We start from the raw sequence: 25,026 nt of genomic DNA, 5'->3' as shown, positions 1-25,026 counted from the left end.
AAGAGATTCATTTTAAATCCATTCAACATGTTATATGTCTCTTAAATCACACAGCAGTGGTGAGGAGATGGCTGAAAGAGCTGTCATCCTGTTGTGGAGAGAACACCTAGGAGCAATCACACATCAAGCCACAATAGAAAATATGAAAATAACTATTAGCATCAACCACACAGCAACGGAAATGAACCATTTTAGATGATTTGATGACAAACCTTCAATCAACATAAGGTAGCATGTCACTCTTAAGTAACCAAAAGTTTACATGCCACCCTATTTTAAACCGGATATAAGTCACGCTTGCTTGTGCATCAGCCCCCCGTCTCTTCTCTTCCCCAAACTATCTGGGACATTACCTGTCTGTCCACTTTGAAGTCACATCTTAAAACTCATTTATTTTGTCTAGCCTTTTCTGTTTGCCCCCACCATCCTCACTTCTGCTGTTTGTTGTTTGTATGTTATTGATTGTGTTCCTTGAGTGTCATGAAAGGCGCCCACAAATAAAATGTATCATTATTATAATTATATCATTATTATTGCCCTCTAGTGGCTAACAGCAATACAGGTGATAGCGTCTGCAGAAACAAATGGTTTGGCCCTTGGACAAATGTAGTGGATGACCCCTGAGCTAAAGGGAGGGTGAAACCTCCCTGAAGGGTTGTGGGCCTGACCTGATGTTGTACCAGTGATGGTAGACTGACTCTATCGTCTATTTTGGTCGCAGGGGACCTTTGGGGTGATTCTGCCACTGGTCAGTGAAGCGTAAACATGATGATGAGGAGGTGATGGGTTGGGCTTATTGAGTAGAGCAGATGTGTTAAAGAGGTAAGTCTGTCAAGAAGGGCTGATCAGATTCACTCAAGGATGTGGATGAGGATTGAACACCCTGTCATGGACCAGGTGACTGTTGGAGCTCATACAGTGGAGTGAATGATGGTTTGTGAGCAGCTGACTCCTCTGTTTGAGGCTTGGTGTACCGTATTTGTGATGTTTGCTTCTCTATTGAAGTAAAAAAGTTCTGTTTCTGAATATTTAAAGTGCTTTGATGCGTTGTTATGTGGCCTCTTCTTCTCCCTGCTGAGGCCGATCCCAAAGCTGAAAGGATGATAATGGTGAACTCGACCCAGATTTCATACTTCACACTCAGTGCTTACTTTCACAGCGGACACCTGAAATATTTATATTTCCTCATTGTTCTGCTTTTATATGTGTTGATCCTTGTGTCCAACCTGCTGCTGATGGTGGTGATCTGTGTGAACAGGAACCTCCATGAGCCCATGTATATCTTCCTCTGCAGCCTGTTTGTGAACGAGCTGTATGGCAGCAGCGGACTCTTTCTGCTCCTCCTGGTTCAGACTCTCTCTGACTCTCACATGATCTCTGCCCCCTTCTGTTTCCTGCAGATTTACTGTGTTTACTCTTATGGTAGTGTTGAGTTTTCTAGCTTTGCAATCATGTCCTATGACAGGTACCTGGCCATCTGTTTCCCTCTGCAGTACAACACCCGGATGACCAGCAGCAAAGTGTGCACTCTCATTGCTCTAAGCTGGTTAATCCCCTTTCTTGCTGTTGTTGTCATAACTTCACTGATTGCTCCTTTACAGCTGTGTGGGAATGTGATACACAAAGTGTACTGTGATTACTACTCTGTTGTTAAACTGGCGTGCTACGACACGACAGGTGTTAATGTGTATGGACTTATCTCTGCCTCTGTCACTGTCTCATGTCCTGTTCTTATGATCCTCTACACCTATATGAGGATCCTCAGAGTCTGTTTCTCAGGGTCCAAACAGACCAGACAGAAAGCGGTCTCTACCTGCACACCTCACCTGGCCTCTCTGTTGAATTTCTCATGTGGGGCATTGTTCGAGATAGTTCAGAACAGGTTTGACATGAGCAGTGTCCCCAGCATGCTGCGCATCTTTTTATCGGTATACTTCCTCACCTGTCAGCCTCTCTTCAACCCCATCATATACGGACTCAAACTCTCCAAAATACGTGTCAAATGTAAAGATCTGGTATTTGGTTGATGTAATGACTGCATGTGTGCGTGTGTGTGTGTGTGTGTGTGTCCTTACATTCAGTTTTAATGAAACTTTCTCCTCTCACTTTGAGAACGTGTCGTCAGTCCGAACTGTGACACTCCCTTTGTGACTGTTTCTAATCAACGTATTTGAAGATCAAAAATAAGGACACCGCCAGGATAAGACATGTCTGGAGTCAGGCCCAAAATCCATTTTCATACGACCCTCAGCTTTCACCCAACATTGACACATTACCATAGCATTATTTTTGGCACTTTAATGAATCATGGGCTTTATGATGTGTTTATTTACATTTTTCTGTCAGGGTCGCAAACCAAACCAAAATTTGCCAAGTAAGGTCTCACTAAGCAATATCTGGACTGTGCTTAGTCTGTTTAAATACTAAAACAGCAGTTTAGAAGATATCAAGAATGTACGTTTGTAAAACCAAAGGCACAGCCCAGCTGATTGACAAGCAGACACCTCATAGCTGTCAGTATAGGGCTTCAAAGCTCTACTGCAGACACATACAGGTGACGTCACAGAGACTATGTCCTTTAATCATACAGTCCGTAGCAGAAACTCAAGAAATCTTACAGCTGAATATGATAAATAATCCTAATAAAATCCAGATCCTGATCCTGCCATAAAAACATCCTCAGGCAACGAATATGTCAGGGAGAGGCCTCAGTATATTTCACTAAATTAGATTTGGACTCTGTGATAAAGTTTGGACCCTCCTGGTTTCAACTGCCAGAGAAGAGGAGCCCAGTAATGACCTGGACGAGTCTTTTTTTCATGGTGTAAAGGTTAATTTGAACTTATTGTTAAAAGACACAGGTTTTTCCTTCTGCATCAACTGTACAGAAGAGGTTCCCAACCTTCAGTAGCTATTAAAGACAATATTTTCAAAGATTCAAAGTATTTCTTGTCCTGTGCACAGTATAGAAACATGTTTTCCTGTATAATGAAAATCTTTCTTTGCTGTACACAATGAATGCCAAGGATTAAATGCTAAAAAATAGTAAAATATGCTTTGTGGAGGATCTGTTTTACTCCGACTGCCTCGCTACCTTCTGGCCTGGAGTCTCATGCACACTGTTGTGAAGACGTGACTTTTTAACAAGGCGTGTGTTTAGCCGCCTTATCACCAACCCATCTAGTTCAGTTCAGTACGGTTTGATACAGTTAAGCCTGACCCCGTTTGCGTTTCCACAGCAAACTGTGCCCTCTCATGGTAGGTGGCATGTAAGCCTGATGCCGAAAGTCGCAGCTGTTAATTAATAGCGTGGCGCCGTAGCAGCGCAACACAGTTTACCCCGCTAATAAATCCAATGAAGTAGAAAAACACGACACAGTAAACAAAGAGCATAGATGGAAGACATGCAGCATTTCGTCCTCTCTGTGATTGGCATGTAGCTCTTTGATACAAAGTACAATCAAGCTTTGTTTCAGAGAAGTCTGTGTGCCGCTAGGAGAAATGCAGCCGCTGTCGCAGGGTAAGTGACAATTCTTTGCCCAATTAACGGTCTGCAGTGTTGTAGCTCCACCTACTGAGATCGGATCGGTTCAGTCTGGCACCCATACGAAAGGGTCCCAGAAAGTAGGACGGCTCGTCTCGGTTTGGGATCTGTCCCAGGATGAGTCAGTGGAAACGCCATAAAATGTGCGCCGTACTGATACGAACCAAACCGGTCTGCTTGGTGGAAACGGGGCTTTTGTTTTGGAATTAAATGGAGACCGTCTGAAACAAGTTATCTTTGTTTAAGACAACTTTTACTGGACACAATGCCACAGGGTAAAGTATTTATCAGTACAGTTATGCAGCGCTATTGATTCAAACATGATGACAAGTAAACATTGTAAGTTTGTGCCCAAGCGGCAACCTCTGGTCTGAGAATATGAGACAATGCTTAAGTGCTAAAATCTGCTGTTTCTTGAGCGTTCGCTTGAGGCTGGCTCCGAAAGTAGAGGAAGCCACATACACACCAAGCCAAAACAAGCCAGAAAAAAAGGAAGAAATTAACCTATTTACAGCCTGGTTCAAAAAACATCTCCTGTCTGAGTCACTAATTTTACTACTGGCACCCGCTGTATGGGTGGTGAATTTTTTTCCAATGCCGCTGTTCAGAGGATAATAAGATCGCAAGCTTACGTGACAGCTGCGCCCAGGGCGCTCGCACCAAACACCCCCTCCCTGCTCCTCTGCCGGTTTCCTCTGCACTCAGACGGGGCCAATTTTTACTTGACCAAAAACACAAATAAACGGACTCCCACCGAAAAAATCTGATGTCGGTCTGCATTCACGCTTTATTTAGAGAATTTTCAGCACGTTACTTTCACACAAAAACACCATTAAATAAAATTTACAAAGTGTAAAAATCAGTAATATTAGAAATAGGAAAAACAACTACTAATCTAGAGGATTACACAGTTCATGTTACCAGAAGAATAAGAATGAATATGGACATGTGCAAACGACTGCATGGTTTGAATACTGGAAGTATATTGGATGGCATAATGATGTGAGTCCAGTTATGTTGATTTATTTAACCTTATTGCAGATAAACAGTGAATGTTAATCAGGTAACCAAAGTGTCGTTTTAATATGTTTTGTTTAATATTACTCATCAGTCAGAGAATTAACCCAGACCAGCTGAAAAATACCAACATTAAAGCCATTTTCAATGTTTAACTCAAAGTGTGTATTGTGTTTTTTTTTCCTGCTTTAAGAGAGAAAAGGAAGTTTGTATGTAAAATGTTTGTATGTACTTCTTGTTCATATCACGACATGAAGTTCGCTGTACTGTCCACTAGAGGGTGTCAGAACCAAAGACTTTAGGTTGGTGGTTCAGAAACAGGTTTCAGTAGTGACATCAATATTTGGTGTAATCTATTTTCTTTTATCTAACTGACAGTATGAAATACATTTGACATACATAACGGAAATCTTTCAATACGATCAGAACAGGAGCTTTAATGATCTAAAGTGTAATCAACATATAATGGAGACAGCCATCAGTAACTGATAGCATGTCAGTGAATCACTCAGTAAACAACAGAAGCCTTAAAGAATGTGGCCTTAAAACACAAATACTATAACGAAGATCCATCAAAGATCTGGGGGAAATTGAACATCCAGATCAAAACTCTGTCCAGAACCCTTATTCTCTATTGAATACCAGAGGTGGGGTCTGGAAGTGCTCAAGCACCAACCCTTCTGTCAGTCTCATTGTCCAGTTTACCCTTACTGTAAAAAGAGACCCCAAGATACTGAAACTACGGACTTAGAGGTGTTCACTCTTATTCCACACGCTTTGAATTCTGCCTGATACCTGCCTGAAGAAGCCTACAGAACCACTGAAGATACATCCCCCAGCGCCACCAAAGACCTGTCGTGACTTCCATAGACCTCTGGGCTGGCAAACACAAAGAGCATGGACGAAAGACATCCAGCATTTCATCTTCTTTGTGATTGGAATGTAGCTCTTTGATACAAAGTGCAATCAAGCTTTGTTTCAGAGAAGTCTGTGTGCCCAATCAACGGTCTGCAGTGTTGTAGCTCCATCTTCCAAGATCGGATCCGTTAAGTCTGGCACCCATATGAAAGGGTCCCAAAAAGTGGGGCAGCTTGTCTCGGTTATTTGGGGATCTGTCCTGGGATCAGTCAGTGGAAATGCTGTAAAATGCGGGGCTTGAGATCCCCAGGACAAGGCCTTAGCCAGACCGTCCCAGTTCACCCTACGTGTTCAGATTAACCAGGTCTGCCAGGCAGTACACTCTGTAATCTGGGCTAACATGCCACCTGGTGGTGATCAGCTGACAGCTCTGCTCCTCTCTTCACTACGAGTCTGGGACTTACAATAGCTAATCAGATGAAACCGTTACAAGTGGAATACTGGGTTTTGGTCTAAGGTGGTCTGATACTAGGTTCACTTAGGGCTTTCACCAAAGTCTAATAATAAATCAGCACTCAGGTTTAGATCAGGCAGGCCGTTCCTTGTAACCACCTTTCCTCAGAACACTGGACAAGGTTTAATTCTGCTTGTGATCATACTGAGAACAGCCGGTGATGAATAATAAGCCAATGAGCCCAGAATCTATTTGGACAAAGCTACAGTTTGCAGACTGAAAGCTGCTAAAACAATCATCTTTCATGTCTGTGTTATTACTGACTGCCTTGACTGTCTTGAGAGGGGAGGGATGCGGAGGCGAAGCTGCCATCACAACAGTCATTAACTCCCATGCAGGACGCCAGTGAGTGTTCTCCAGCTCCATCAGGGTCACTCACAGCAGCTCTGCCTCGGTATCTCCCCCCTCTTCTTGAAAACGTAAACATCCTTTTCATTGTTATTTAAATGTCACATGAAGCGCAGTCTTGAAGATGAAAAATTAAATTTCTTGACATAAATTTTTCATTTTGACTCAAATAATGTGCATATATTCTTGCATATAATATGCTTCCATAATTTTCTTTTTCTGATAGTAGCTGAAGTATACGTCATGCATTCTGTTTAAAGGGTCTGTGATTACATTTTTTTAAAGTGTGTGTCTGAGGAGGTTCTCGATCCGTTGCAGAGTAAGAACAAATTCAAGTAAGACAATATTGATGAATCACTGTTCGTATGCACAATTTAGGGGAAAATGTGCGCATACATATTTGTAAAAGAGGCCCACTGTCACTAGTCTGTCGATAGGAATCTGTTTTTATAGCCTTGTTGAGTAAAACAACTAAAACATATCATATATTCAACACATGGCTCAGAATTTTTTGTGTTTCCTATAAAAAAGTGAAAAAAATGACAATAATTTTATAAGGCGATGATTTGTGAAAGCTGTCAAGGCTGATTTGTGGGGCTAGAAAAAAAACGTTTTTTCATATATTCCTGACTCAGACGCAGACAAGGACACTGTGACCACTGCTAATGAGCAAATAATTGTTGTGATTTTGTGCTCAATAAATAATAAAGACAAACTTTACCTATGTGAAGTTTTAAAGTTTTAAACTTGAAGGTTTTCCTTTGAAACTGCTTCAATATTCTGTCAATTTATGCAAAACTTTGGATTCTTTGATCTGATCATTTAACTTATATTTCCTGTTTTTTTTGTGTGTGTGTGATTTCAAACTGTTATTTGATCTCTTGCCGTTCAGTTGTTTTTTTATTTGTCTATAAATCTTGGTTCGAAACCAAATCCTCTGTGTGAGGCTGTCTTTGCACTCTGAAATGATTTATACACAGTGTCTTTCCCACATGTCTCCCTCCAAGGTTTGTTTCTTCTGCCATTAAGAAATGCATACTGTCCAACCTTCTCTGATATCAAATAAAAACACATCCTTTGTTTGATATTTATTTTCAAAGACATAAACTCATACACATGTGACACTTATTGTTCAGGCAGGCAGCTGTCAAAGCACACATCCTTCACAGGCTGGGGAAACAACAGGGCAGAGCTCACACCTTTCTAATGAGCAGACTTTTACAGATGGAGTAAATTTTGGTTAAGCTCAGTCCGTACACTAAAGGGTTGAAGAGTGGCTGGAAAATGAGGAAGTACAAAGAGAGAAAAATACGTAGCATTAAGGGAGCACTGCTCATGTTTAGCCTGCTCTGTGCGATTTCAAAGAAACAGCCAAAGGAGAAGTTGAGCAGAGAGACCAGGTGAGGTGTGCAGGTAGAGACAGCTTTCTGCCGCGTCTGTTTGGAGCCTGAGAAACAGACTCTGAGGATCTTTGAGTAAGTGTAGAGGATCAGCACAGTTAGGCCCAACAACACAACAAAAGTATAAATGAGTCCGTATATGTTATTGGCGGACGTGTCGGAGCACGCCAGCTTCACAACAGAGTAGTTATCACAAAACAACCTGTCGATGATATTCCCACAGAGCTGCAGAGAAGCATTCAATGCTATCATGATAGTAATCGCCATAACAGGGAACAACCATGACAGAGCGATGAGCACAGCAGTCTTCTGAGACGCCATACGAGTGTGATACTGAAGAGGGAAGCAGATGGCCAGATATCTGTCATAAGACATTGCAGCTAGATTATAAAACTGCACATTTACATACAAATACAGGCAGAAGATCTGCAAATAACATAAGTTAACAGAGACTGTGTGGATATCAGAGAGGATCTGTATCATGAGGAAGGGGTACAGCGCGGTGCTGCCGCACAGCTCGTTCACAAACAGGCTGCAGAGGAAAAGATACATGGGCTCATGGAGGCTCCTGTGCACACAGATCACCACGATGAGCAGCACGTTAGCACAAATAATCAAGCTATACACACACATTAAAACCAAGAAGACGAAGTATTTCAAAAGCCCAATCTCAATGTAAAAACCAAAAGTGAAAAACAGAATTTGTGAAGAGTTCATCACTTTTATCAGAAGAGGATACAAATCAGAGCAGAATTAACCCTCACTGAATCAGCTCTTTCCACAACTTTAAGTTCATGTGATAAGGATACAAACAACACGGTGTCACTCTCAGACAGATCTGGAGTTTTGCTGCTGTGACGCTCACAGCTCCTCTCTGAGACCACACGCTGCCTCGGCTGCTTTAAACCTTTCAGGGCTGGTGATGCGCAAGTCTGAGCGCCAGGGGACACATCCACAGCAGCAGCTCAGTCTGTCAGAAGATAGACACTCATTATCTGAGCAGTTAAACTCCAAACAGAGTGACGTATCAGTATTAATTCAACTGTTATTTTTTATGGCTTATATATCATGAAACTTCAAATTTAGACCATTTATCAGACCAATGAATATGATTTCTCATTCGGGAATGTTGGTCTGTAAAGTTTGTTTATTTGTATTCACTCCATACTTGGTTGGGACTCCTTTAGTGTGGCTCATTGATGCTAACACAGTGAGATCTATCATGATTCTCAATCATAATTTTCATGATTTTAAGTGTGATTTCCTCACCACACTGCTGATGTGAGGAGTTGATCTGTTCAGATCTGGTCACAAGTCCTAAAGGACTCTGCAGAGAGAATGGGCCTTCCAGTTTACCCCTTGACCCTGGTTTGAGGCCTGCTCTGAGGACGATCCCAGCCAGCACCAGCCCTCAGGATGCTGTGCAGACCCTGGTCAGACTCTGGGAAAGTATTTCAATGACACAGGCCATCCATCCTGCAAACTCGAGTTTTGGTTGTTTTGAATCAGTAAGGTACGTGATTTGTCCTGTATTTCCAGTTTGCCTTGGATGCAGCACCAGTCTGCGCAAATTCAACATAGGCTCCCTTCCGCCTACTAATAGCGGCAGTTGGTTGGTTGATTTTAAGCCCGGATTAAGTTAATTTGGGGGAGAAAGTCATTGGGAAGCAGGAGTAAAAATGTTGGTGCTCAGCTAAAAGTCAAAAGGATGCAAAAATACAGACATGAGGAGGGAAATTCTAATGATTGGCTTGACAGTGTCAGTAAAAAGGAATTCAAAGCACACCACAAAATCTGTTGCCTAGTGCTCTCTGTAGTGCATGATAGCCTTTTGGCTTGCAATAGCATGCTGTCACAGCAGGGAAAGTTGGACATAAATGAGGACGACAAGAAGGGGGGTCCTAAAAGTTATCCCAACGGGATAACCACTAAGATCACGAAGATCACAGGGAAGGGGGGAAAAGGGGAAGTACTAATGAGCAGAGTTAGGCTGCATTTACACAACGCCAAAAACTGTCAAATATAGTAACATTTCGTTGCATTTTGGCCTTGCGTTTAGATGAGATCACATTGCATTTTGTCTGCAAACTTTTGAAAACACTCTCTGGAGTGGAGAGTTCTCAAAACACTCCTCCGTCCAGCCGCATATAAACATAGAGCAGAGCGATTCAGGGTGAAATGCTGACGTCACCTCATGCGCACTTGCAGTTTCAGGTGAAGGTTACGCGCAGCCACAACTTCTGGTTAAGCCCTTCTAGTCGGGCAGAAAAAGAAAGAACAACCAGAACAATGATGGCTGCTTTCTGAGTAGCACACATAAACACATATATCCACATCGCCAACTGCTGGCTTGGCATGGCCACTATATCTTTGTGACTTGTCCTCTTGGAGTCGTATGAACGCGGATTGTTTTCACCCCATCCTCATATAAACGCAGGTGGCTTTTGGAAACACAAAGGAAGAATCTTTGCTGGAGTCTCCGTGTAAACGTGGCCTAAAACAGGCTCCTTAAACAGAAACTAGGCTCGGGAAAACAAGAAACGAAACCACCACTGCCAAGCAGCTTGACAGAAATTGAAACAGGAGACCCTCCTCGAACAGAAAACACTAAGAGTGGCCCGAAATGCCTGACACAAAGAGCTGGGTAAGAAACAAGACCCAGAGACCACTACCACTATGAGCATTGTGGAGTTTAGGGTGTTTGACCAAAACACAGTTCACTGGAAACACTGCAAAACACTTGAAAGCCCTGAAACTCTAAAGGTGAGGATAATGAGCCAGTGCCAGCTGGAGCCACAGCACATAAAAAAGCTTCCCCCAGCTGCTCCAAATCAGGGGCAACCAGGAACACACACACACACACACACACACACACACACACACACACACACACGCACACACGCACACACACACACACACACACACACACCTGACCCTGCTCTGAAATGATTACTTCAGAGACTCAGGTGGGCTTTACACAAGTACGAATTTCTACAACTCCGGTAAAATAAACTACCGATCCGGTGATATTGACACACAGGGATACGTATTTGTCCATGACTCCGCATCTTTTTTAAAAACTGGTCTGCAGGTAGGTATCTGCCTATTCGTCTCCATGCCGTATTTGGTATAAACAGATAAGTCCAGAAAACACGGTGACCTCATAGCCCCCCTCCTACTTCCCGCCCCCCAACCCACGTTGTCACACACAACAACAACAACAATGGCAGCAGGTGGACTGGTTCTGATATTGTTCCAGCAGCCACAAATATTGCTTCGACTATAATATCAACATTTTCTCAGAGAGCATGAACAACACCAGCTACGGAAACAACAAGTGCTCATGCAGAGACGCAGCATGTTTTGCATGCATAAGCACTTGTTGATGTGGAGTCCGCCAAGGGCAACCCGACTACAGTTTTGCATTGTCATGTAAATGCACAATACGATAAGTAAATAGCGATACATGTTTTGATGCCGATGCCAAGACGATACGGGTCCGTCCTCTTGTGAGGAGGGCCTCAGAGAGGCCAAACTGACTACCTCTACACATGCTGGTGGAAAGCAATATTTCATATCAGGACAAACAAAAACCAAATGGCTGCATCACAGTTCTTCATGCCTGAGGCATCTACAGCAAGGGTCACCAACGTGGTGCCCAAGCTCCTTACAACCGTCATTGTTGTGTAAATCATTAATAATAATAATAATTTTGAAATAATTAACATTGACCTGTGAGCAGTCTCTTCACATTGTATAACTACTATTACTATGATCAATGTTATTAAAAAGTGATCTGTGCAATTTTGTCCAGAAAGTTTTTATCAGACAAGTAGCCCTTCGTGCCACTCATTTGCCGTGAAGTAGCCCTGGATCTCAAAAGAGCTGGTGACCCCTGATCTACAGATACAGTAATCTTTAATTTGGAAAAGTTGAAACTACAACTAATAAATAAACAGTATGGGATTTTAATAAGGCACAAATTATTTTTAAGCTGCCATAGTATCTTACTTTTTCTGCTTGAAAAACTTTAAAACTGTAACTTATTTGTGTGCCAATTATTCACGTTGGCACAATTTGCAAGGCAAGACTTGAACTAACACATTACCACAACTGGTGCCCCACTCTACTATAAGGCCATTGGTGGTGGGGGCTGCCTTGCCTAAAGGCTGTCATGGTAAGAGGCCCTGGAGCAGGGTTCAAGTGCAACATGTTAACCATGCCTGGGGTAAGAGATCCATGAGGGGGCCTTACTTCTGAATACCAGTTTTGGAGAGAAGGAGGTCCTCTTTGTTTACCTTAAGAGCAGATGGCACCCGTCTGTTTCTGAAACAGATTTTGACGCAAATTGGCTGTCAAAGCCATATTGGAAGTGACAGGGGGGCTTCGAATACAACTATAGGGCACCCATCAGTCATATAACCTGAGCTGTGCCTCTGATTAGGAGAGCTTGCAATCTTAATATCCTCTGAACTGCGAAGTTAGAAAAATTCACCCTCTTTACAGTGTGTGCCGATAGTGAAACAAGGGATTTAGACTGGAGTTGTTTTTTGAACCAGGCTGTAAAAAGGTTAATATTTGTTGTGAAAACAGCTTTTTTTGGCTTGGTGTGTATGTGACTTCCAGTAATTCCGGAGCCAGCCTCAAGCAAACACCCGAGGAACAGCAGATTCTCGCACTTCCATATTGTTCTTCCATAATCTTAGAGCAGAGGTTGCTGCTTGGTGCGGTCTTGTAGTTTAAGCATTAGGGGCTGTGGGTCTGGTTGCTCAACTTTGCCCACAACAGTTCAGTCCACATGTCCCTGAGCTGTTGGTGCAGGGTCAACACAGAACGACGGTGCAGAGCAGGTGCTATGCTGGTGACTCTGAAACAGGCCTCTCCCACTTTGGGGGCCACATGAGGGTCACATGTTTTATAAATATCTGTTTGTCAAGAAGCCGGAAAACTTGATTTTTGTTGTTTTCTTCAGCTTTTTGTTGGTTTTCTTGTTTTAATCTCAGCTAAATAAACAAATTAAATAACCTGATGTTTCTTCCTACTCCTGTTTTCTATTTATTTATTTTATCATTTGGTCTTTTTTTCTGTTGCTGTTTCCTCTTTGTATTACTCTCACGTTTAAAATAAAGCATTAATTCAATCTTTCCCTCTTGTAACACAGAAACTAAAGCAGAAAAACAATTGATCCTGTGACTTTAAAGTCTTGAAAGCTTTAGTAGATTTCAGATGTGGGGCAGATAAAAGTCACGGTGCATTTCTTTAAGTTAACATGTTTCTGATAAAGTGGTGACTGTAAACCAACAGGGGGTTAAATTGAAATAACCACAGAGATACTGTGAGATGAAGGTCTTCACTATTTATTCATTCAAACATTTACCTCCCCACATTACAGACACAATAAGGACACAGTCTTTGAATGTGTGAGTCACATTTTACCAAGAACCAGACTCCTACACGAGGAGCGGATTTTGCTCAGGTTCAGTCCGTACACAATGGGATTCAGGAGCGGCTGACATGTGAGCCAGTACAGAGATAGAAATATTCGGGCCACATGAGGCACATGTTTCATCTCAAACCTGCTCTGCACAATCTCAAAGAAACAGCCACAGGAAAAGTTTAACAGAGAGGCCAGGTGAGGTGTGCAGGTAGATAGAGCTTTCTGACGGGTCTGCTTTGAGCCTGAGGAACAGACTCTGAGGATCCTGATGTAGGTGTAGAGGATTGAAATCACAACACCAATAGTAACAGCAGTGTAAACCATCCCATAGATGTTGTTGGGGGTGGTGTCACCACAGGAAAGTTTGACAATGAAAAAGTTATCACAGTAAACTTTGTTGATGTTGTTACCACACATTTGTAAGGAGGCACTCAGAGAAATCAAACCAGTGATCCCAAGAAACGGGTACAACCACACCAGAGCGATTAGCCCAGCCACTCTGTGAGAGGTCATCAGGGTGTTATACTGCAGAGGGAAGCAGATGGCAAGGTACCGGTCATAAGACATGATGGCTAAGTTACAGAACTCAACATTTGCATAAGAGTAGATACAGAAGATCTGCAGGAAACAGAAAGGAGCAGAGACAGTGTGAGAGTCAGAGAGGACCTGAGCCAGCAGCAGAGGGAAGAGCCCGGTGCTGCCGTACAGCTCGTTCACAAACAGGCTGCAGAGAAACAGATACATGGGCTCATGGAGGCTCCTGTTCACACAGATCACCACCACAAGAGAGAGGTTAGCAAACACAATGAAGACATATAAAGACATTATAATAATGAAAGATAAAGACTCAGATGTGTCAAAGTAGGCCCCGAGTGTGAAATAAGAAACCTCAGTGGAGTTTATCATCTGCCCCTGTAGTTCAGCTCAGATTCACCTGAAGAGCAAGAACCCTGAACCTGAGCGGTCAGCTCTATGACAGGATCAAACCAGAGCTTTAAAACACAGAGCAGGAACCACTGCCACCTCTTCTGAGCCCTCCCATGTTTTCAGGGAATATTTACAGCCTGCAGTAAGAAATAAAACAACAGCCCCCAAAGTCACCTCCAGGTGGAGTTAATCACCTCCACACTGAGCTGGACTCAGGTTTTCACAGACAAACAGCAACAACCTGAGCTTACTGTGAAAAATTACACATCCTCAACTACAACCTTACCTAAACACAAAGGACATGGGAGAAAAACATGTTCACAGACTCTGAGACACACCTGAGCACTGAAGGAGCACTGACTCCTGTTCAGCACCACCACACACCTCACCTCTGCGTAACAGGTCTTAAATAGAGCTCAGTGTCTCAGGGCTTATTCCTGAGGGTCCAGTGCCCTGCTGCAGCCCCAACAGTTTGATGACATAATTTTTTATTTCTTCAAACTGGGACAGATTTTCCTCCTGTAGGTACACAGCTACTTTAGGTTGAATCTGTTAACTGTGTCAAAAGTTGCCAGGTCCAGGCTCTGAGGAGTCCTCACAGTATAAAGTAAAGGTAAAAGAAAAGGATCCGTGAAGCCCTGAACCGGCTGAATGAAGTGGCTTAACGTCACTATGCGTTACTCAGCAATTAAAGAGGGAAAGACCATACGATGTTTTACTGAAACACTTTTTAAACTTCTGTATTCTGAAAAGAAACCCAAAATGTGTCGTTTCTGCACAATAAGAGGGGCTAACGTAAAGTTAGCATGAGGTCACTAAACACAGAACAGTCCTGAGTCTTCAACAAGCTCCCGTAGCTTTGACCTGTGGAAAAGTGGACTGATTCTTGGACAGTTCTCAAGATGTGCCAACCCTTAACTACTACACTAGACCCAGGCCAGCACTAGATACTGGCCAAAGGGGTATGATTGAATAGGAGCTCCCCTGTGCAGTAATAATGTCTTTTATTGTATTAGGCCAGGAAAAACCAGATCTGCCTTCGCTCAGTTTTGTGTTGACTGTGTGGTACAGTTGTCGTCTCTTAAACAGAAGGCCAAGGGTACAATCCCAGCTCCTACTGTTAGGATGCAGTCACACTGGCAAACCGTGCTGTGCTTGAGCACAATTCACTTCTCTGCTTTGGCACACTTTGGAGAGGTGGGCTTCGGCGCGGTTTACTTCATGCACGAGCACAAGCACGTAGACAGCGTATGTGATCCATGACGCATGATCCCTGAGAGCGCATCTCTCGACAATAATTTTAAACAAAGCCAGGGTGTTAGGGGGCTGTGTCGAGCCGCTGTTGCCTTGTCTTTCTCACTTGTCTCTCTCGCTTGTCTATCTGGCTTGTCTTTTGGCTTGTTTCCTTTGTCTTTCTGGCTTGTTTTTCTAGTCTTATTTTCCTTGTTTTTTTCTGTTCATATTCCCTGTTGTTATTTGTTAGCTTTTGGTCACCATAGTTAAGTTACATTTCAGTTGTTGCTCCTTAAGTATGTACATTTGGTCTCTAGCTTAATCTTTGGTTTAGTTTGTAGAGACACTGCTCAGGTCAGTAACAGTTTGCAGGGACGCTGCTCAGTGAGCTAGTTAGCTCAGGTGGGATGCAGACCTTTCGTTTGTTTGCATGCCTACTTAGTACTAGTTGTGTTTCATTTTTTATGGTCTGACTTAACTGGTTCTCCCATCCATCCAGGGGTGTCTGCTCATTTTGCAACCCAGAGTTTATTTTCATGCATATTTATTACATAAAGAAACATATTTTTTATATTGTGACAAAGAAAATAAAGACTGTATTTATATTTTTCTAACACTGCTTCTGCATTCATCTGTGAACTTGCGGTGTTATCTTTAGAGGGGAAACCCTCTGTTGAAGGGTGATAGGTTGTGGACAAAATTTAATACTCTTTAGGTGAAAGCCCTAAGGTGGCATTGTTGGTACTTGTAACACCAGAAGTCCCTCACTAGTCCTAACTTGGTCACATCAGGGAGCACCAACTTTTTGATGGGCCAGAGCTAAGCACCAGTTACAGTGACCAACAATCAGCGGTGAAAAATGGTCGCTCTTAAAAAGGAAAGCTGCCGTGCGAGTCGTCTGTTGTTTTGATAGTGTTTACTCATTCATAACTTGAACTGGAGGTGGAATTAAAGCAGCGATGAATTGTCTCTTATAGATCAGGTCTTTAACTTAATATTTTAACAGACTGAACAGCCTTATGATATTTATCTTATTTACATGACGGGATGCCACTTCTTATGTTTGTGCGTTCCTTCTGCTCTGTATTGCACCAGACAGAGATCTGCTCTGTTTGTAAACACACAAACACATGCGCCCACACACACACATGCAAAGAGGAAGAGACAAACACACTTTGTGTAGCAGACAGTCAAAAACAAGTAATGTAAAATAAATCTCTGCTTGTTTGTAAGCACTCCCAGTGCCAACTTTGTTGACATCACCTGCCCCATGCGTCTGCAGCGGACGCCGCCCCTTCCTTCCTTTACGGTGACACAATGATGTGGCCCTAACTTGGCTCTTTGCCAATGGAAACCCAAATTGGTTCTGAAAAGAAAAACGTGATTAGAACCAACCAAGCGCTAGCAGTAGCACAAGCACCAAACGAGTACTGGTGAAAAGGGGGTAACAAAGACTAGAAAAGAGAAATAGAAGTACTGGGCCATTTACCATTTTACCATTTACACCAGCTGTTTGTTTACTCTTGCTTATATCAGGACCAGAAGAGTCACCTGGACTTCTACCCCAATGATGATCATTTCCTAGTTCATGTTGGGCTTTAAAACCTCAAAACTTTCTTATCGTAAGTGTGTGATGTAGCAGAGTGGTCTAATGAGGGTCTAATGTATGTTCAGAGGATTGTCCATTAAGTCCATCTCATGCTTTCAAGAGTAGTCTAGAGTGTGTCTCCATCACATCACATGGTCTGCTCTGTAGAATTGACTTGGGAAAGTTATCCGTAGTTTGGATGCCTTGCCAAATCTTTGCAAGCTGAGGAAACTTTTGCTGTGGCTTTGTGACCCTCAAAACAAATATTAAGGTTTCAGTTTATACATATTTAATCTTTCAAATGTGAATGACAAGATGTCAATGAGTAAGTTTTTGAGATTGAAACTGGAAACTAAATAATCCAGTTCATTAATAATGCTTTGGATCTATGTGAGGGACTTCAACAACTCTTGTCAGTGTAATTAAAAAGTTATTGTTGCCTCCCCCTGCCTCCCCCTTGCCTCCCCCTGTTGTTGTTGATAGCCTTGAGACACAGTCAGCGAGCTAAGCAGAGGTTAAAAGCAGCAGAGAGAGTTAAGCTCTGCCAGGTAAACGGGAGGTGTGTCATGATGTCACCATAGGGTCACGACTCCTCAGCCTGCTCCACTCTGAGGCATCCTCCACATCCTCTTCTGTTTCATGTCATCTGCCTGAACTCACTTTGACTGTCATGATCAATTCCACTCAGGTTCTTTACTTCACGCTTGGTGCTTACGTGGACTATGGGGTCCTAAAGTACCTGTTTTTTCTGATTCTGATGTTTGCATATGTGTTAATCCTTTCTGCTAACATTTTGCTGATTGTGGTGATCTGTGTGAACAGGAGCCTCCATGAGCCCATGTATTTCTTCCTCTGCAGCCTGTTTGTGAACGAGTTGTATGGCAGCACAGGACTGTTCCCTTTCCTCCTGGTTCAGGTCCTCTCTCACTCTCAAACGGTCTCTTCTCCTCTCTGCTTCCTGCAGGTCTTCTCTTTGTTCTCTTACGCTACCGTTGAGTTATATAACTTGGCCATCATGTCTTATGACCGGTACCTTGCCATCTGTCATCCTCTGCAGTATAACACCCGGATGACGCCTCACAGGATAGCTGTGCTAATTGCCTTTGCATGGTTGTATGCTTCTCTGTTAGGTGCTATTCCAATTTTCCTGAGTGTGTCTCTGCAGCTGTGTGGGGATGTTATAAACAAAGTGTACTGTGATAACTACTCCATCGTAAAACTGGCCTGTGGTGACACATCACTCAACAACATCTATGGGCTCATAGGTACCTTTTATGCAATCTCCTGTCCTCTGACCTTAATCCTCTACACCTACATGAGGATCCTCAGAGTCTGTTTCTCTGGATCCAAACAGACCAGACAGAAAGCTGTCTCTACCTGCACACCTCACCTGGCCACCCTGTTGAACTTCTGTTTTGGATCTTTTTTTGAAATCCTGCAGAGCAGATTCAACATGAAAGGAGTGCCCATTATTGTAAGGATTCTGTTATCTCTTTATTTCCTTACATGTCAGCCCCTCTTCAGCCCAATTGTGTACGGCCTGAACATCACAAACATTCGCAACATCTGTAAAAAACTCCTTTTCACCTGAACGTAAAAGTCATGCCCTGTTTCTGGGTTTGTTCTCAGAGTTGGGAGTGCTGTGATGGGAACATTTGAAATTGATAGACATCAGGTGTGGTAATGAAAACTGTGTTTCTTCACTCTGTGTTTACCACTTTATCGTGTTATATAACTGGTTTAGTTTTGTCTGTGTCACAATGATCGTTCTCTAAGTGAAAATGTTAGCCCCTCACCCTCTTTTACACATTCAGGATCCACATATACATCTTTCCTCTCAAAGCTGAACAGATGATTGTAAAACAGTGTTTAAAGTGTGTCTCATGTTTAATAAAAGTATTCTATAAAAAATGTCCTTGTCTACGGGTTTTTGTTCAAATCATCTACTCTCAGGAAACAGAGTAATAACATCAGTTTAAATCAAAAATCAAAGATTGAATATCATTCTTTATTCTAGTAAGCACTTTAGGTTCAATCATTTTTATCTGTGAAGTGACTTTTCTAAAGGTAAATTAGGAAAGAAACACTCAGGGGCATGAGGAGCACTTACAGGATAACATACACATGCACACCCCTGCTGGGTAGTGAAGGCCTAAAGCAGAGACAGTCTTTGCTGATCTCAGAAAGGTTGGTTTCCTACGGCCCTCAGCTTCCATCTTAAAATCAAACCCCATCCAGAAATAAGTCTGAGTCTGAGGTGCACAAACAGACCTGATTTCTCACAGCTGTTTTGGACTATGCACAGCTCACTGATATAAAACCAAAGCTCTCTGAATCCTGCAGGACAGAAACTATTGAATGAATCCATGATTAGTAAAGGAACTATATCAACACTGAGAAGAAAATCACAAGATGAAAAGCACAAGGTAAACATTGATAACAAACTATAATCAAAGAGCATTTTTCAAAACAGGGTCACAAAAATAAATTTAAGAGAAATGGGTGGAGAACAGGAAGTGAAAGATCCGAAGAGTGATGGAAATACAACACGCCCACAGCAGATAAAAGGTTCAAACAATACAATGCTCAGAAATGTGGTGGCTAAAATTATGGAACACTTTGCATACTTCAGAGGTTTCTGCAAAGGTCTGTACTCATGGTGGGTAAAGATGAGTCTTCTTATCTGGTCTCAATGTTGCATGTTTAATACCCAACCATTTTATTAACGTTAACAGATCTAGACCTGTTCATAATTTGGAAAGTGTCAGGTAACGTTTGTCATCAATCCACCCTTCACCACTGAGCTGGGTCAGGGTCGAGGGGGCAGCAATGCCATCGGCAAAGACCAGTAGCCTCTGTCCCTGGCCACTTCCCTCAGCTCTCTTGGGGGGATACCAAGGTGTTCCCAGGCCAGCCAAGAGATAAAATGTCTCTATCATGTCCTGGGTCCACCCCTGGACGTGCCCAAAAACACTTCCCTAGGTTCACCACAACCCGCCACTGCATCTGACTCTGCATCCCACACATGGACCTGGGCTCACGTGTTTGAACGTGATGGTCTGTGCTTGAGATAACCTCACACTTAAAGCTCTCTTTAACTTTGTCTGAATATGACTGAACAATGCTTAACTGTTTTTTACTTTCACTTTGTGATGCTGGTGCTGTCTGAGGTTTTGCTCCAGGGTTCAGAGGCCCATGTACAAAAACTTGCGTGGATTTCCTACGGAAACTTGGCGTACACTCAAATTCAGAAAATATTGTAAACAGACATATCTAGATGTATGAATCTATGTGCAAGCATGAATCCAAGCACATTTCTTTCGTACATCCCAATTACTGCGCAATTAACCGGATATGTTGGAGTCCCCACTTCTCCTTGTCCACACCTCCATTTAAGTACGCAAATCACATGGGGCTTGCAAAAATGTCCTCTTTGACACATTTTTAGGGGGGCTCATAAAGACTTAAACACATCATGCACAGGGTTATTCACTTGAATACTTTGCAAACAGAGATGATCAGAGGCTTGTTAGAAAAATCTTGAGCAGAAGCCTGGACAGCCTAGTGGTTTAGATTGTGCTCTTTGAGGTTAACCCTAAAGTGGATACAAATCCAGCTTGTGGCCTCTCTCCTGCATGTCACTTCCTGCTCTTGCCGTGTTTCCTGCTGTATCCGCTATCCCCTTCAAGGCATGAAAGCCCAAAAAATACCTTAAGAAAGAAAGAAAGCTCTTGGCCTTTATTTTCATGAGCAAGTAGTAGTGATTGGCATTTGAACAATTTTTTTTACATAATTTTGCGTATGCTTATATATCCACTGATGTAACTGCAGATTTTTGGGTGTGTTAACTGTTTCCCAGCGTCACCTTCAAGTGTTGTCAAAGGATCAACAGCTATAGAAATGTGCATATACCAGCCATGAAGTTTGCTTGAGGCACCACACACATTTCCATGGTTATTCCACTCTTGATACATCTGTCATGTTCAACAGGAGCAAAAAAAAGTCTCTGGAAACCTGACTGAGTCAGTTGGAGGGGGCAAGGTGGGAGGGATCACAGAGAAATCACCAGCAGGTTCAGGAGGCCTGCCTGGTGGTGGACTGGATGAGAAACATAGTTCAAGGGGCCTGCCAGGTGGCATACCACAGAAAGGGAGACATTTCAAGAGGCCTGCCACCTGGCCGGGCCAAACAAGGGAGAAATTTCCGGATGCTTGACGGGTGGTGTGTCTCTCTCTCTTGATAAGCCACTCTAATAGCCCACCAGGTGGCAGGCCACATGTAGGAGACCAGACTGGGGTCAGCCTGCTTGGGGCCCAGTGAGGAGCTGGGGTCAGCCTGCTGGGGGCCAAGCAAGGAGCTGGGGTCTTCCCGCTCAGGGCCAAGCAAGGAGCCAGTGACATCCTGGGAGCCGAGCAAAGAGCTGTTGTTAGCCTGAGAGCTGAGAGAGTCACTGGGGTTGGCCTGAGAGCTAAGCGAGGAGCAGGGAGTGGGTGACACCCACTGTTTCATGAGCCATGTATGCGGTACTGGCTTAGCATTGATAATTGCGACGTGGCAGGCCAAAGTCCCTTGTTGTGGCCTCCCCCGGTGCTAGAAAAAAAATGGCCAGTCTGGCCTCCTTCCAGGGAGACCGGCCCTAGCCATCCAAATTGACCCTACACAAGCACGATTGTCCACCCCAACAAGGCTGTCCCCCTGCTGCAAAGTAAGTCACACTACTCCAATATAATCCAGACTTTAGCAGGTGTCCGGACATGCATGGCTTGCCTACATCATTGTAAAGCATCTATTTACACAAAGGGCAATCTCATCACAGTCAGCACAACGAGACACAGAGGGCACTGCTAAAACTTAAGAGGCTCATTGACTAATGAAAAGCAATGTTGTTCCAAAACAGCCCATTAATGCCCCCGCTACTGTTTAAAATGATTGTTGAGAGGAGCAGTTTTAGCAATCACATGTCATGGATCATACCATACGTCCACGTGCTTGTGCTAGTGCATAAAGTGAACCGTGCTGCAGCCCACCTCTTTGAAGTGTGCCAAAGCAAAGAAATGAATTGTGCTCAGGCACAACACATTTGCAGTCTCACTGGTCAAAAGAATTGAACTTTAGGGTAAAAGCGTGCTTAAGCACGTTACGGCTTGCCAGTGTAGCTGTATCCTCAGGACATAGACTCAGAGACCTAAGGAGAAGTTTCAGTCCTGCGGCCCAGAGTTGGACTCATGGATGAATATAACAAAAAATGTTTCTTTCTTCTTGGCTTTTTTCATGTCTTGAGTTTCTTTCATCCTCCCTCAGGTTCAAGGTTAATTTATTTGCAAAATCTTTGTTGTGCAGTAAAGGAGTCAGCCTTCTTTTAACAGCAACCAACAAGCAGCACAAGACTAGACATGACAAAGTCTTAACTCTCGCAAGCTATAAAATCTCAAACACAAAAAAATGAGTTAGGAAAGAAATAAGATCAACTCTCAATGATTTTATTTTACTTCTACCTGAAACTCGAAACTAAATAATCCAGTTCATTAATAATGCTTTGGATCTATGTGAGGGACTTCAACAACTCTTGTTGGTGTAATAAAAAGTTATTGTTGCCTCCCCCTGCCTCCCCCCTTGCCTTCCCCTGTTGTTGTTAATAGCCTTGAGACACAGTCAGCGAGCTGAGCAGAGGTTAAAAGCAGCAGAAAGAGTTCAGCTCTGCCAGGTAAACGGGAGGTGTGACATGATGTCACCATAGGGTCACGAATCCTCAGCCTGCTCCACTCTGAGGCATCCTCCACATCCTCTTCTGTTTCATGTCATCTGCCTGAACTCACTTTGACTGTCATGATCAATTCCACTCAGGTTCTTTACTTCACGCTTAGTGCTTACGTGGACTATGGGGTCCTAAAGTACCTATTTTTTCTGATTCTGATGTTTGCGTATGTGTTAATCCTTTGTGCTAACATTTTGCTGATTGTAGTGATCTGTGTGAACAGGAGCCTCCATGAGCCCATGTATTTCTTCCTCTGCAGCCTGTTTGCGAACGAGTTGTATGGCAGCACAGGACTGTTCCCTTTCCTCCTGGTTCAGGTCCTCTCTGACTCTCACACGGTCTCTTCTCCTCTCTGCTTCATGCAGGTCTTCTCTGTGTTCTCCTATGCTCTTGTGGAGTTATATAACTTAGCTATCATGTCTTATGACCGGTACCTTGCCATCTGTCATCCTCTGAAGTATAACACCCGGATGACGCCTCACAGGATAGCTGTGCTAATTGCCTTTGCATGGTTGTATGCTTCTCTGTTAGGTGCTATTCCAATTTTCATGAGTGCGACTCTGCAGCTGTGTGGGGACGTGATAAACAAAGTGTACTGTTCTAATTACTCCATCGTAAAACTGGCCTGTGGTGACACATCGCTCAACAACATCTATGGACTCATAGGTACCTTTTATACAATCTCCTGTCCTCTGACCTTAATCCTCTACACCTACATGAGGATCCTCAGAGTCTGTTTCTCTGGATCCAAACAGACCAGACAAAAAGCTGTCTCTACTTGCACACCTCACCTGGCCTCCCTGTTGAACTTCTGTTTTGGATCTTTTTTTGAAATCCTGCAGAGCAGATTCAACATGAACAGAGTCCCTACTATAATAAGGATTCTGTTATCGCTTTATTTCCTCACATTTCAGCCCCTCTTCAGCCCATTTGTGTACGGCCTGAACATCACAAACATTCGCAACATCTGTAAAAACCTCCTTTTCACCTGAATGTAAAGGTCAGACCTTTTTCTGGGTTTCGTCTCAGGGTTGAGAGTGCTGTGATGCGAATATTTGAAAATGATAGAAATCAGGTGTGGTAATGAAAACTGTTTCTTCAGTCTGTGTTTACCACTTCATCGTGTTAGATCACTGGATTAGTTTTGTCTTTGTCAGTGGGCATGTGTCCTCATGTGTTCACATACCTTTATAGATGTACTGGCGCTGTGGTGTCTTATTTGTGGGGACAAGAAAACTTCATGTTACTGTGTATGAAATAATGGAAACAATGCTTTTGGAAATTTAGTTTCCTGTCCTCTCAGAGCTGATAAGATGTTTGTAAAACAGCCTTTAAAGTTTGTCTAATGTTAAATAAAAGTATTCTATAAAAATGTCCTTGTCAACAAGTTTTTTGTTTTAGTCCTCTACATTCTAGAAACAGCGATCATACTGGTTTGATTTAAGCATCAATGGTTTTATGTCAATCTTTATTTTAGTAATCACTTTAGGTTCAATCATTTTTATCTGCACAGTGACTTTTCCTAACTCTTCTGCCTTTCACTTACGGTAACAAGATTGTAATAACTAATGATGAGTTTGATCAGTTTGTTATTTGAGGCATACATGTGAGACAGTTATCATTCAAGTATATTTATTTGTTGCTAAATGTGCAAAATGACATTAAACAATTGCTGTCTCTTTTAACATTTTGTTTTGTTAACTAAAAAAAAGAGCAAAAAGGCAACAAGGTCCAATATCTTTACTGAAAACACACCCACACACGCACAGAAACCTCACACACACACTGGGACTGAGTCACACGTACGTAAGCACGTAAGCACGTAAGCACGTAAGCGGTACAGCCATAGGCTGAACCTGTGGCTGCCTACCTGTCAACTGAGCGGTCCTAGTGCCCGTAGTGTACAGCTGGCCATGAAGGCAGGCAGCCACGCACACAATGCATGGAGCACAGAGAGAAAAAATGTATGTATCTTGCCTTTACCCATTCAGCCAGGACAAACAACCTCCCGTACAGGACGCACCTCTTTTGGCCCAAATACGGAACGTCCTGGCTAATACAGGACGGTTGGCAACCCTAACACACACACACTCACCCCTGGTGGGTAGTGAAGGCCTGAAGGAGAGACTAGTCAGTCTTTGATAAGAATAATCCATAATCAGAGAGAAATTTTCAACTCAGGGTCACAAAAATAAAAGACAACGAAAGAGTTATAAGGGGAGAAAAGTAACTGAAACTTCAAATGTGTTGAATATATAAAGTTATTGAAACACACTGTGAAAGAGGTTCAAACACTCCAAAATCAGAACAGTGGTGGCCAGTTTTGAAATGAAGTGGACATGCTTCTGACCATTCAGTGGAAAGTCTTTGTCCTGAGTTACGGGAAAACATGGGGTAACATTAGT

General features: G+C 42.9%; 5 protein-coding genes across 5 annotated transcripts; 3 read left to right on the top strand and 2 right to left on the bottom strand.

The window, feature by feature from the left end:
- The first annotated feature begins 1,106 nt into the window (after positions 1 to 1,106).
- On the top strand, positions 1,107 to 2,027 carry LOC141798226 (olfactory receptor 13F1-like). Its single transcript, XM_074680060.1, has one exon. It carries the CDS (start codon positions 1,107 to 1,109, stop codon positions 2,025 to 2,027), a length of 921 nt encoding a protein of 306 aa, XP_074536161.1.
- A 5,447-nt stretch (positions 2,028 to 7,474) lies between these two features.
- Positions 7,475 to 8,398, bottom strand: LOC141798224 (olfactory receptor 11A1-like). Its single transcript, XM_074680058.1, has one exon. It carries the CDS (start codon positions 8,396 to 8,398, stop codon positions 7,475 to 7,477), a length of 924 nt encoding a protein of 307 aa, XP_074536159.1.
- A 4,708-nt stretch (positions 8,399 to 13,106) lies between these two features.
- On the bottom strand, positions 13,107 to 14,024 carry LOC141798259 (olfactory receptor 52D1-like). Its single transcript, XM_074680112.1, has one exon. The coding sequence runs from the start codon at positions 14,022 to 14,024 to the stop codon at positions 13,107 to 13,109; it is 918 nt and encodes a 305-aa protein (XP_074536213.1).
- Positions 14,025 to 17,533: 3,509 nt separating this feature from the next.
- On the top strand, positions 17,534 to 18,457 carry LOC141797366 (olfactory receptor 10A6-like). The gene has a single exon (XM_074678681.1). The coding sequence runs from the start codon at positions 17,537 to 17,539 to the stop codon at positions 18,455 to 18,457; it is 921 nt and encodes a 306-aa protein (XP_074534782.1). The 5' UTR covers positions 17,534 to 17,536.
- Positions 18,458 to 22,692: 4,235 nt separating this feature from the next.
- On the top strand, positions 22,693 to 23,613 carry LOC141797365 (olfactory receptor 2A14-like). The gene has a single exon (XM_074678679.1). The coding sequence runs from the start codon at positions 22,693 to 22,695 to the stop codon at positions 23,611 to 23,613; it is 921 nt and encodes a 306-aa protein (XP_074534780.1).
- The last annotated feature ends 1,413 nt before the right edge of the window (positions 23,614 to 25,026 follow it).

The sequence above is a fragment of the Halichoeres trimaculatus genome, unplaced genomic scaffold (genome assembly GCF_033239565.1).
Source record: "Halichoeres trimaculatus isolate MK-OKI-2021-1 unplaced genomic scaffold, fHalTri1.1 fHalTri1_scaffold_9, whole genome shotgun sequence".
NCBI lineage: Eukaryota > Metazoa > Chordata > Actinopteri > Labriformes > Labridae > Halichoeres > Halichoeres trimaculatus.
This window is presented reverse-complemented; position numbering and strand designations above follow the sequence as displayed.

What these genes read in the sequence shown, in the direction of transcription:
- LOC141798226 (XM_074680060.1), top strand. Translation starts at nt 1,107, where the DNA reads ATGGTGAACTCGACCCAGATTTCATACTTCACACTCAGTGCTTACTTT.
- LOC141798224 (XM_074680058.1), bottom strand. Translation starts at nt 8,398, where the DNA reads ATGAACTCTTCACAAATTCTGTTTTTCACTTTTGGTTTTTACATTGAG.
- LOC141798259 (XM_074680112.1), bottom strand. Translation starts at nt 14,024, where the DNA reads ATGATAAACTCCACTGAGGTTTCTTATTTCACACTCGGGGCCTACTTT.
- LOC141797366 (XM_074678681.1), top strand. Translation starts at nt 17,537, where the DNA reads ATGATCAATTCCACTCAGGTTCTTTACTTCACGCTTGGTGCTTACGTG.
- LOC141797365 (XM_074678679.1), top strand. Translation starts at nt 22,693, where the DNA reads ATGATCAATTCCACTCAGGTTCTTTACTTCACGCTTAGTGCTTACGTG.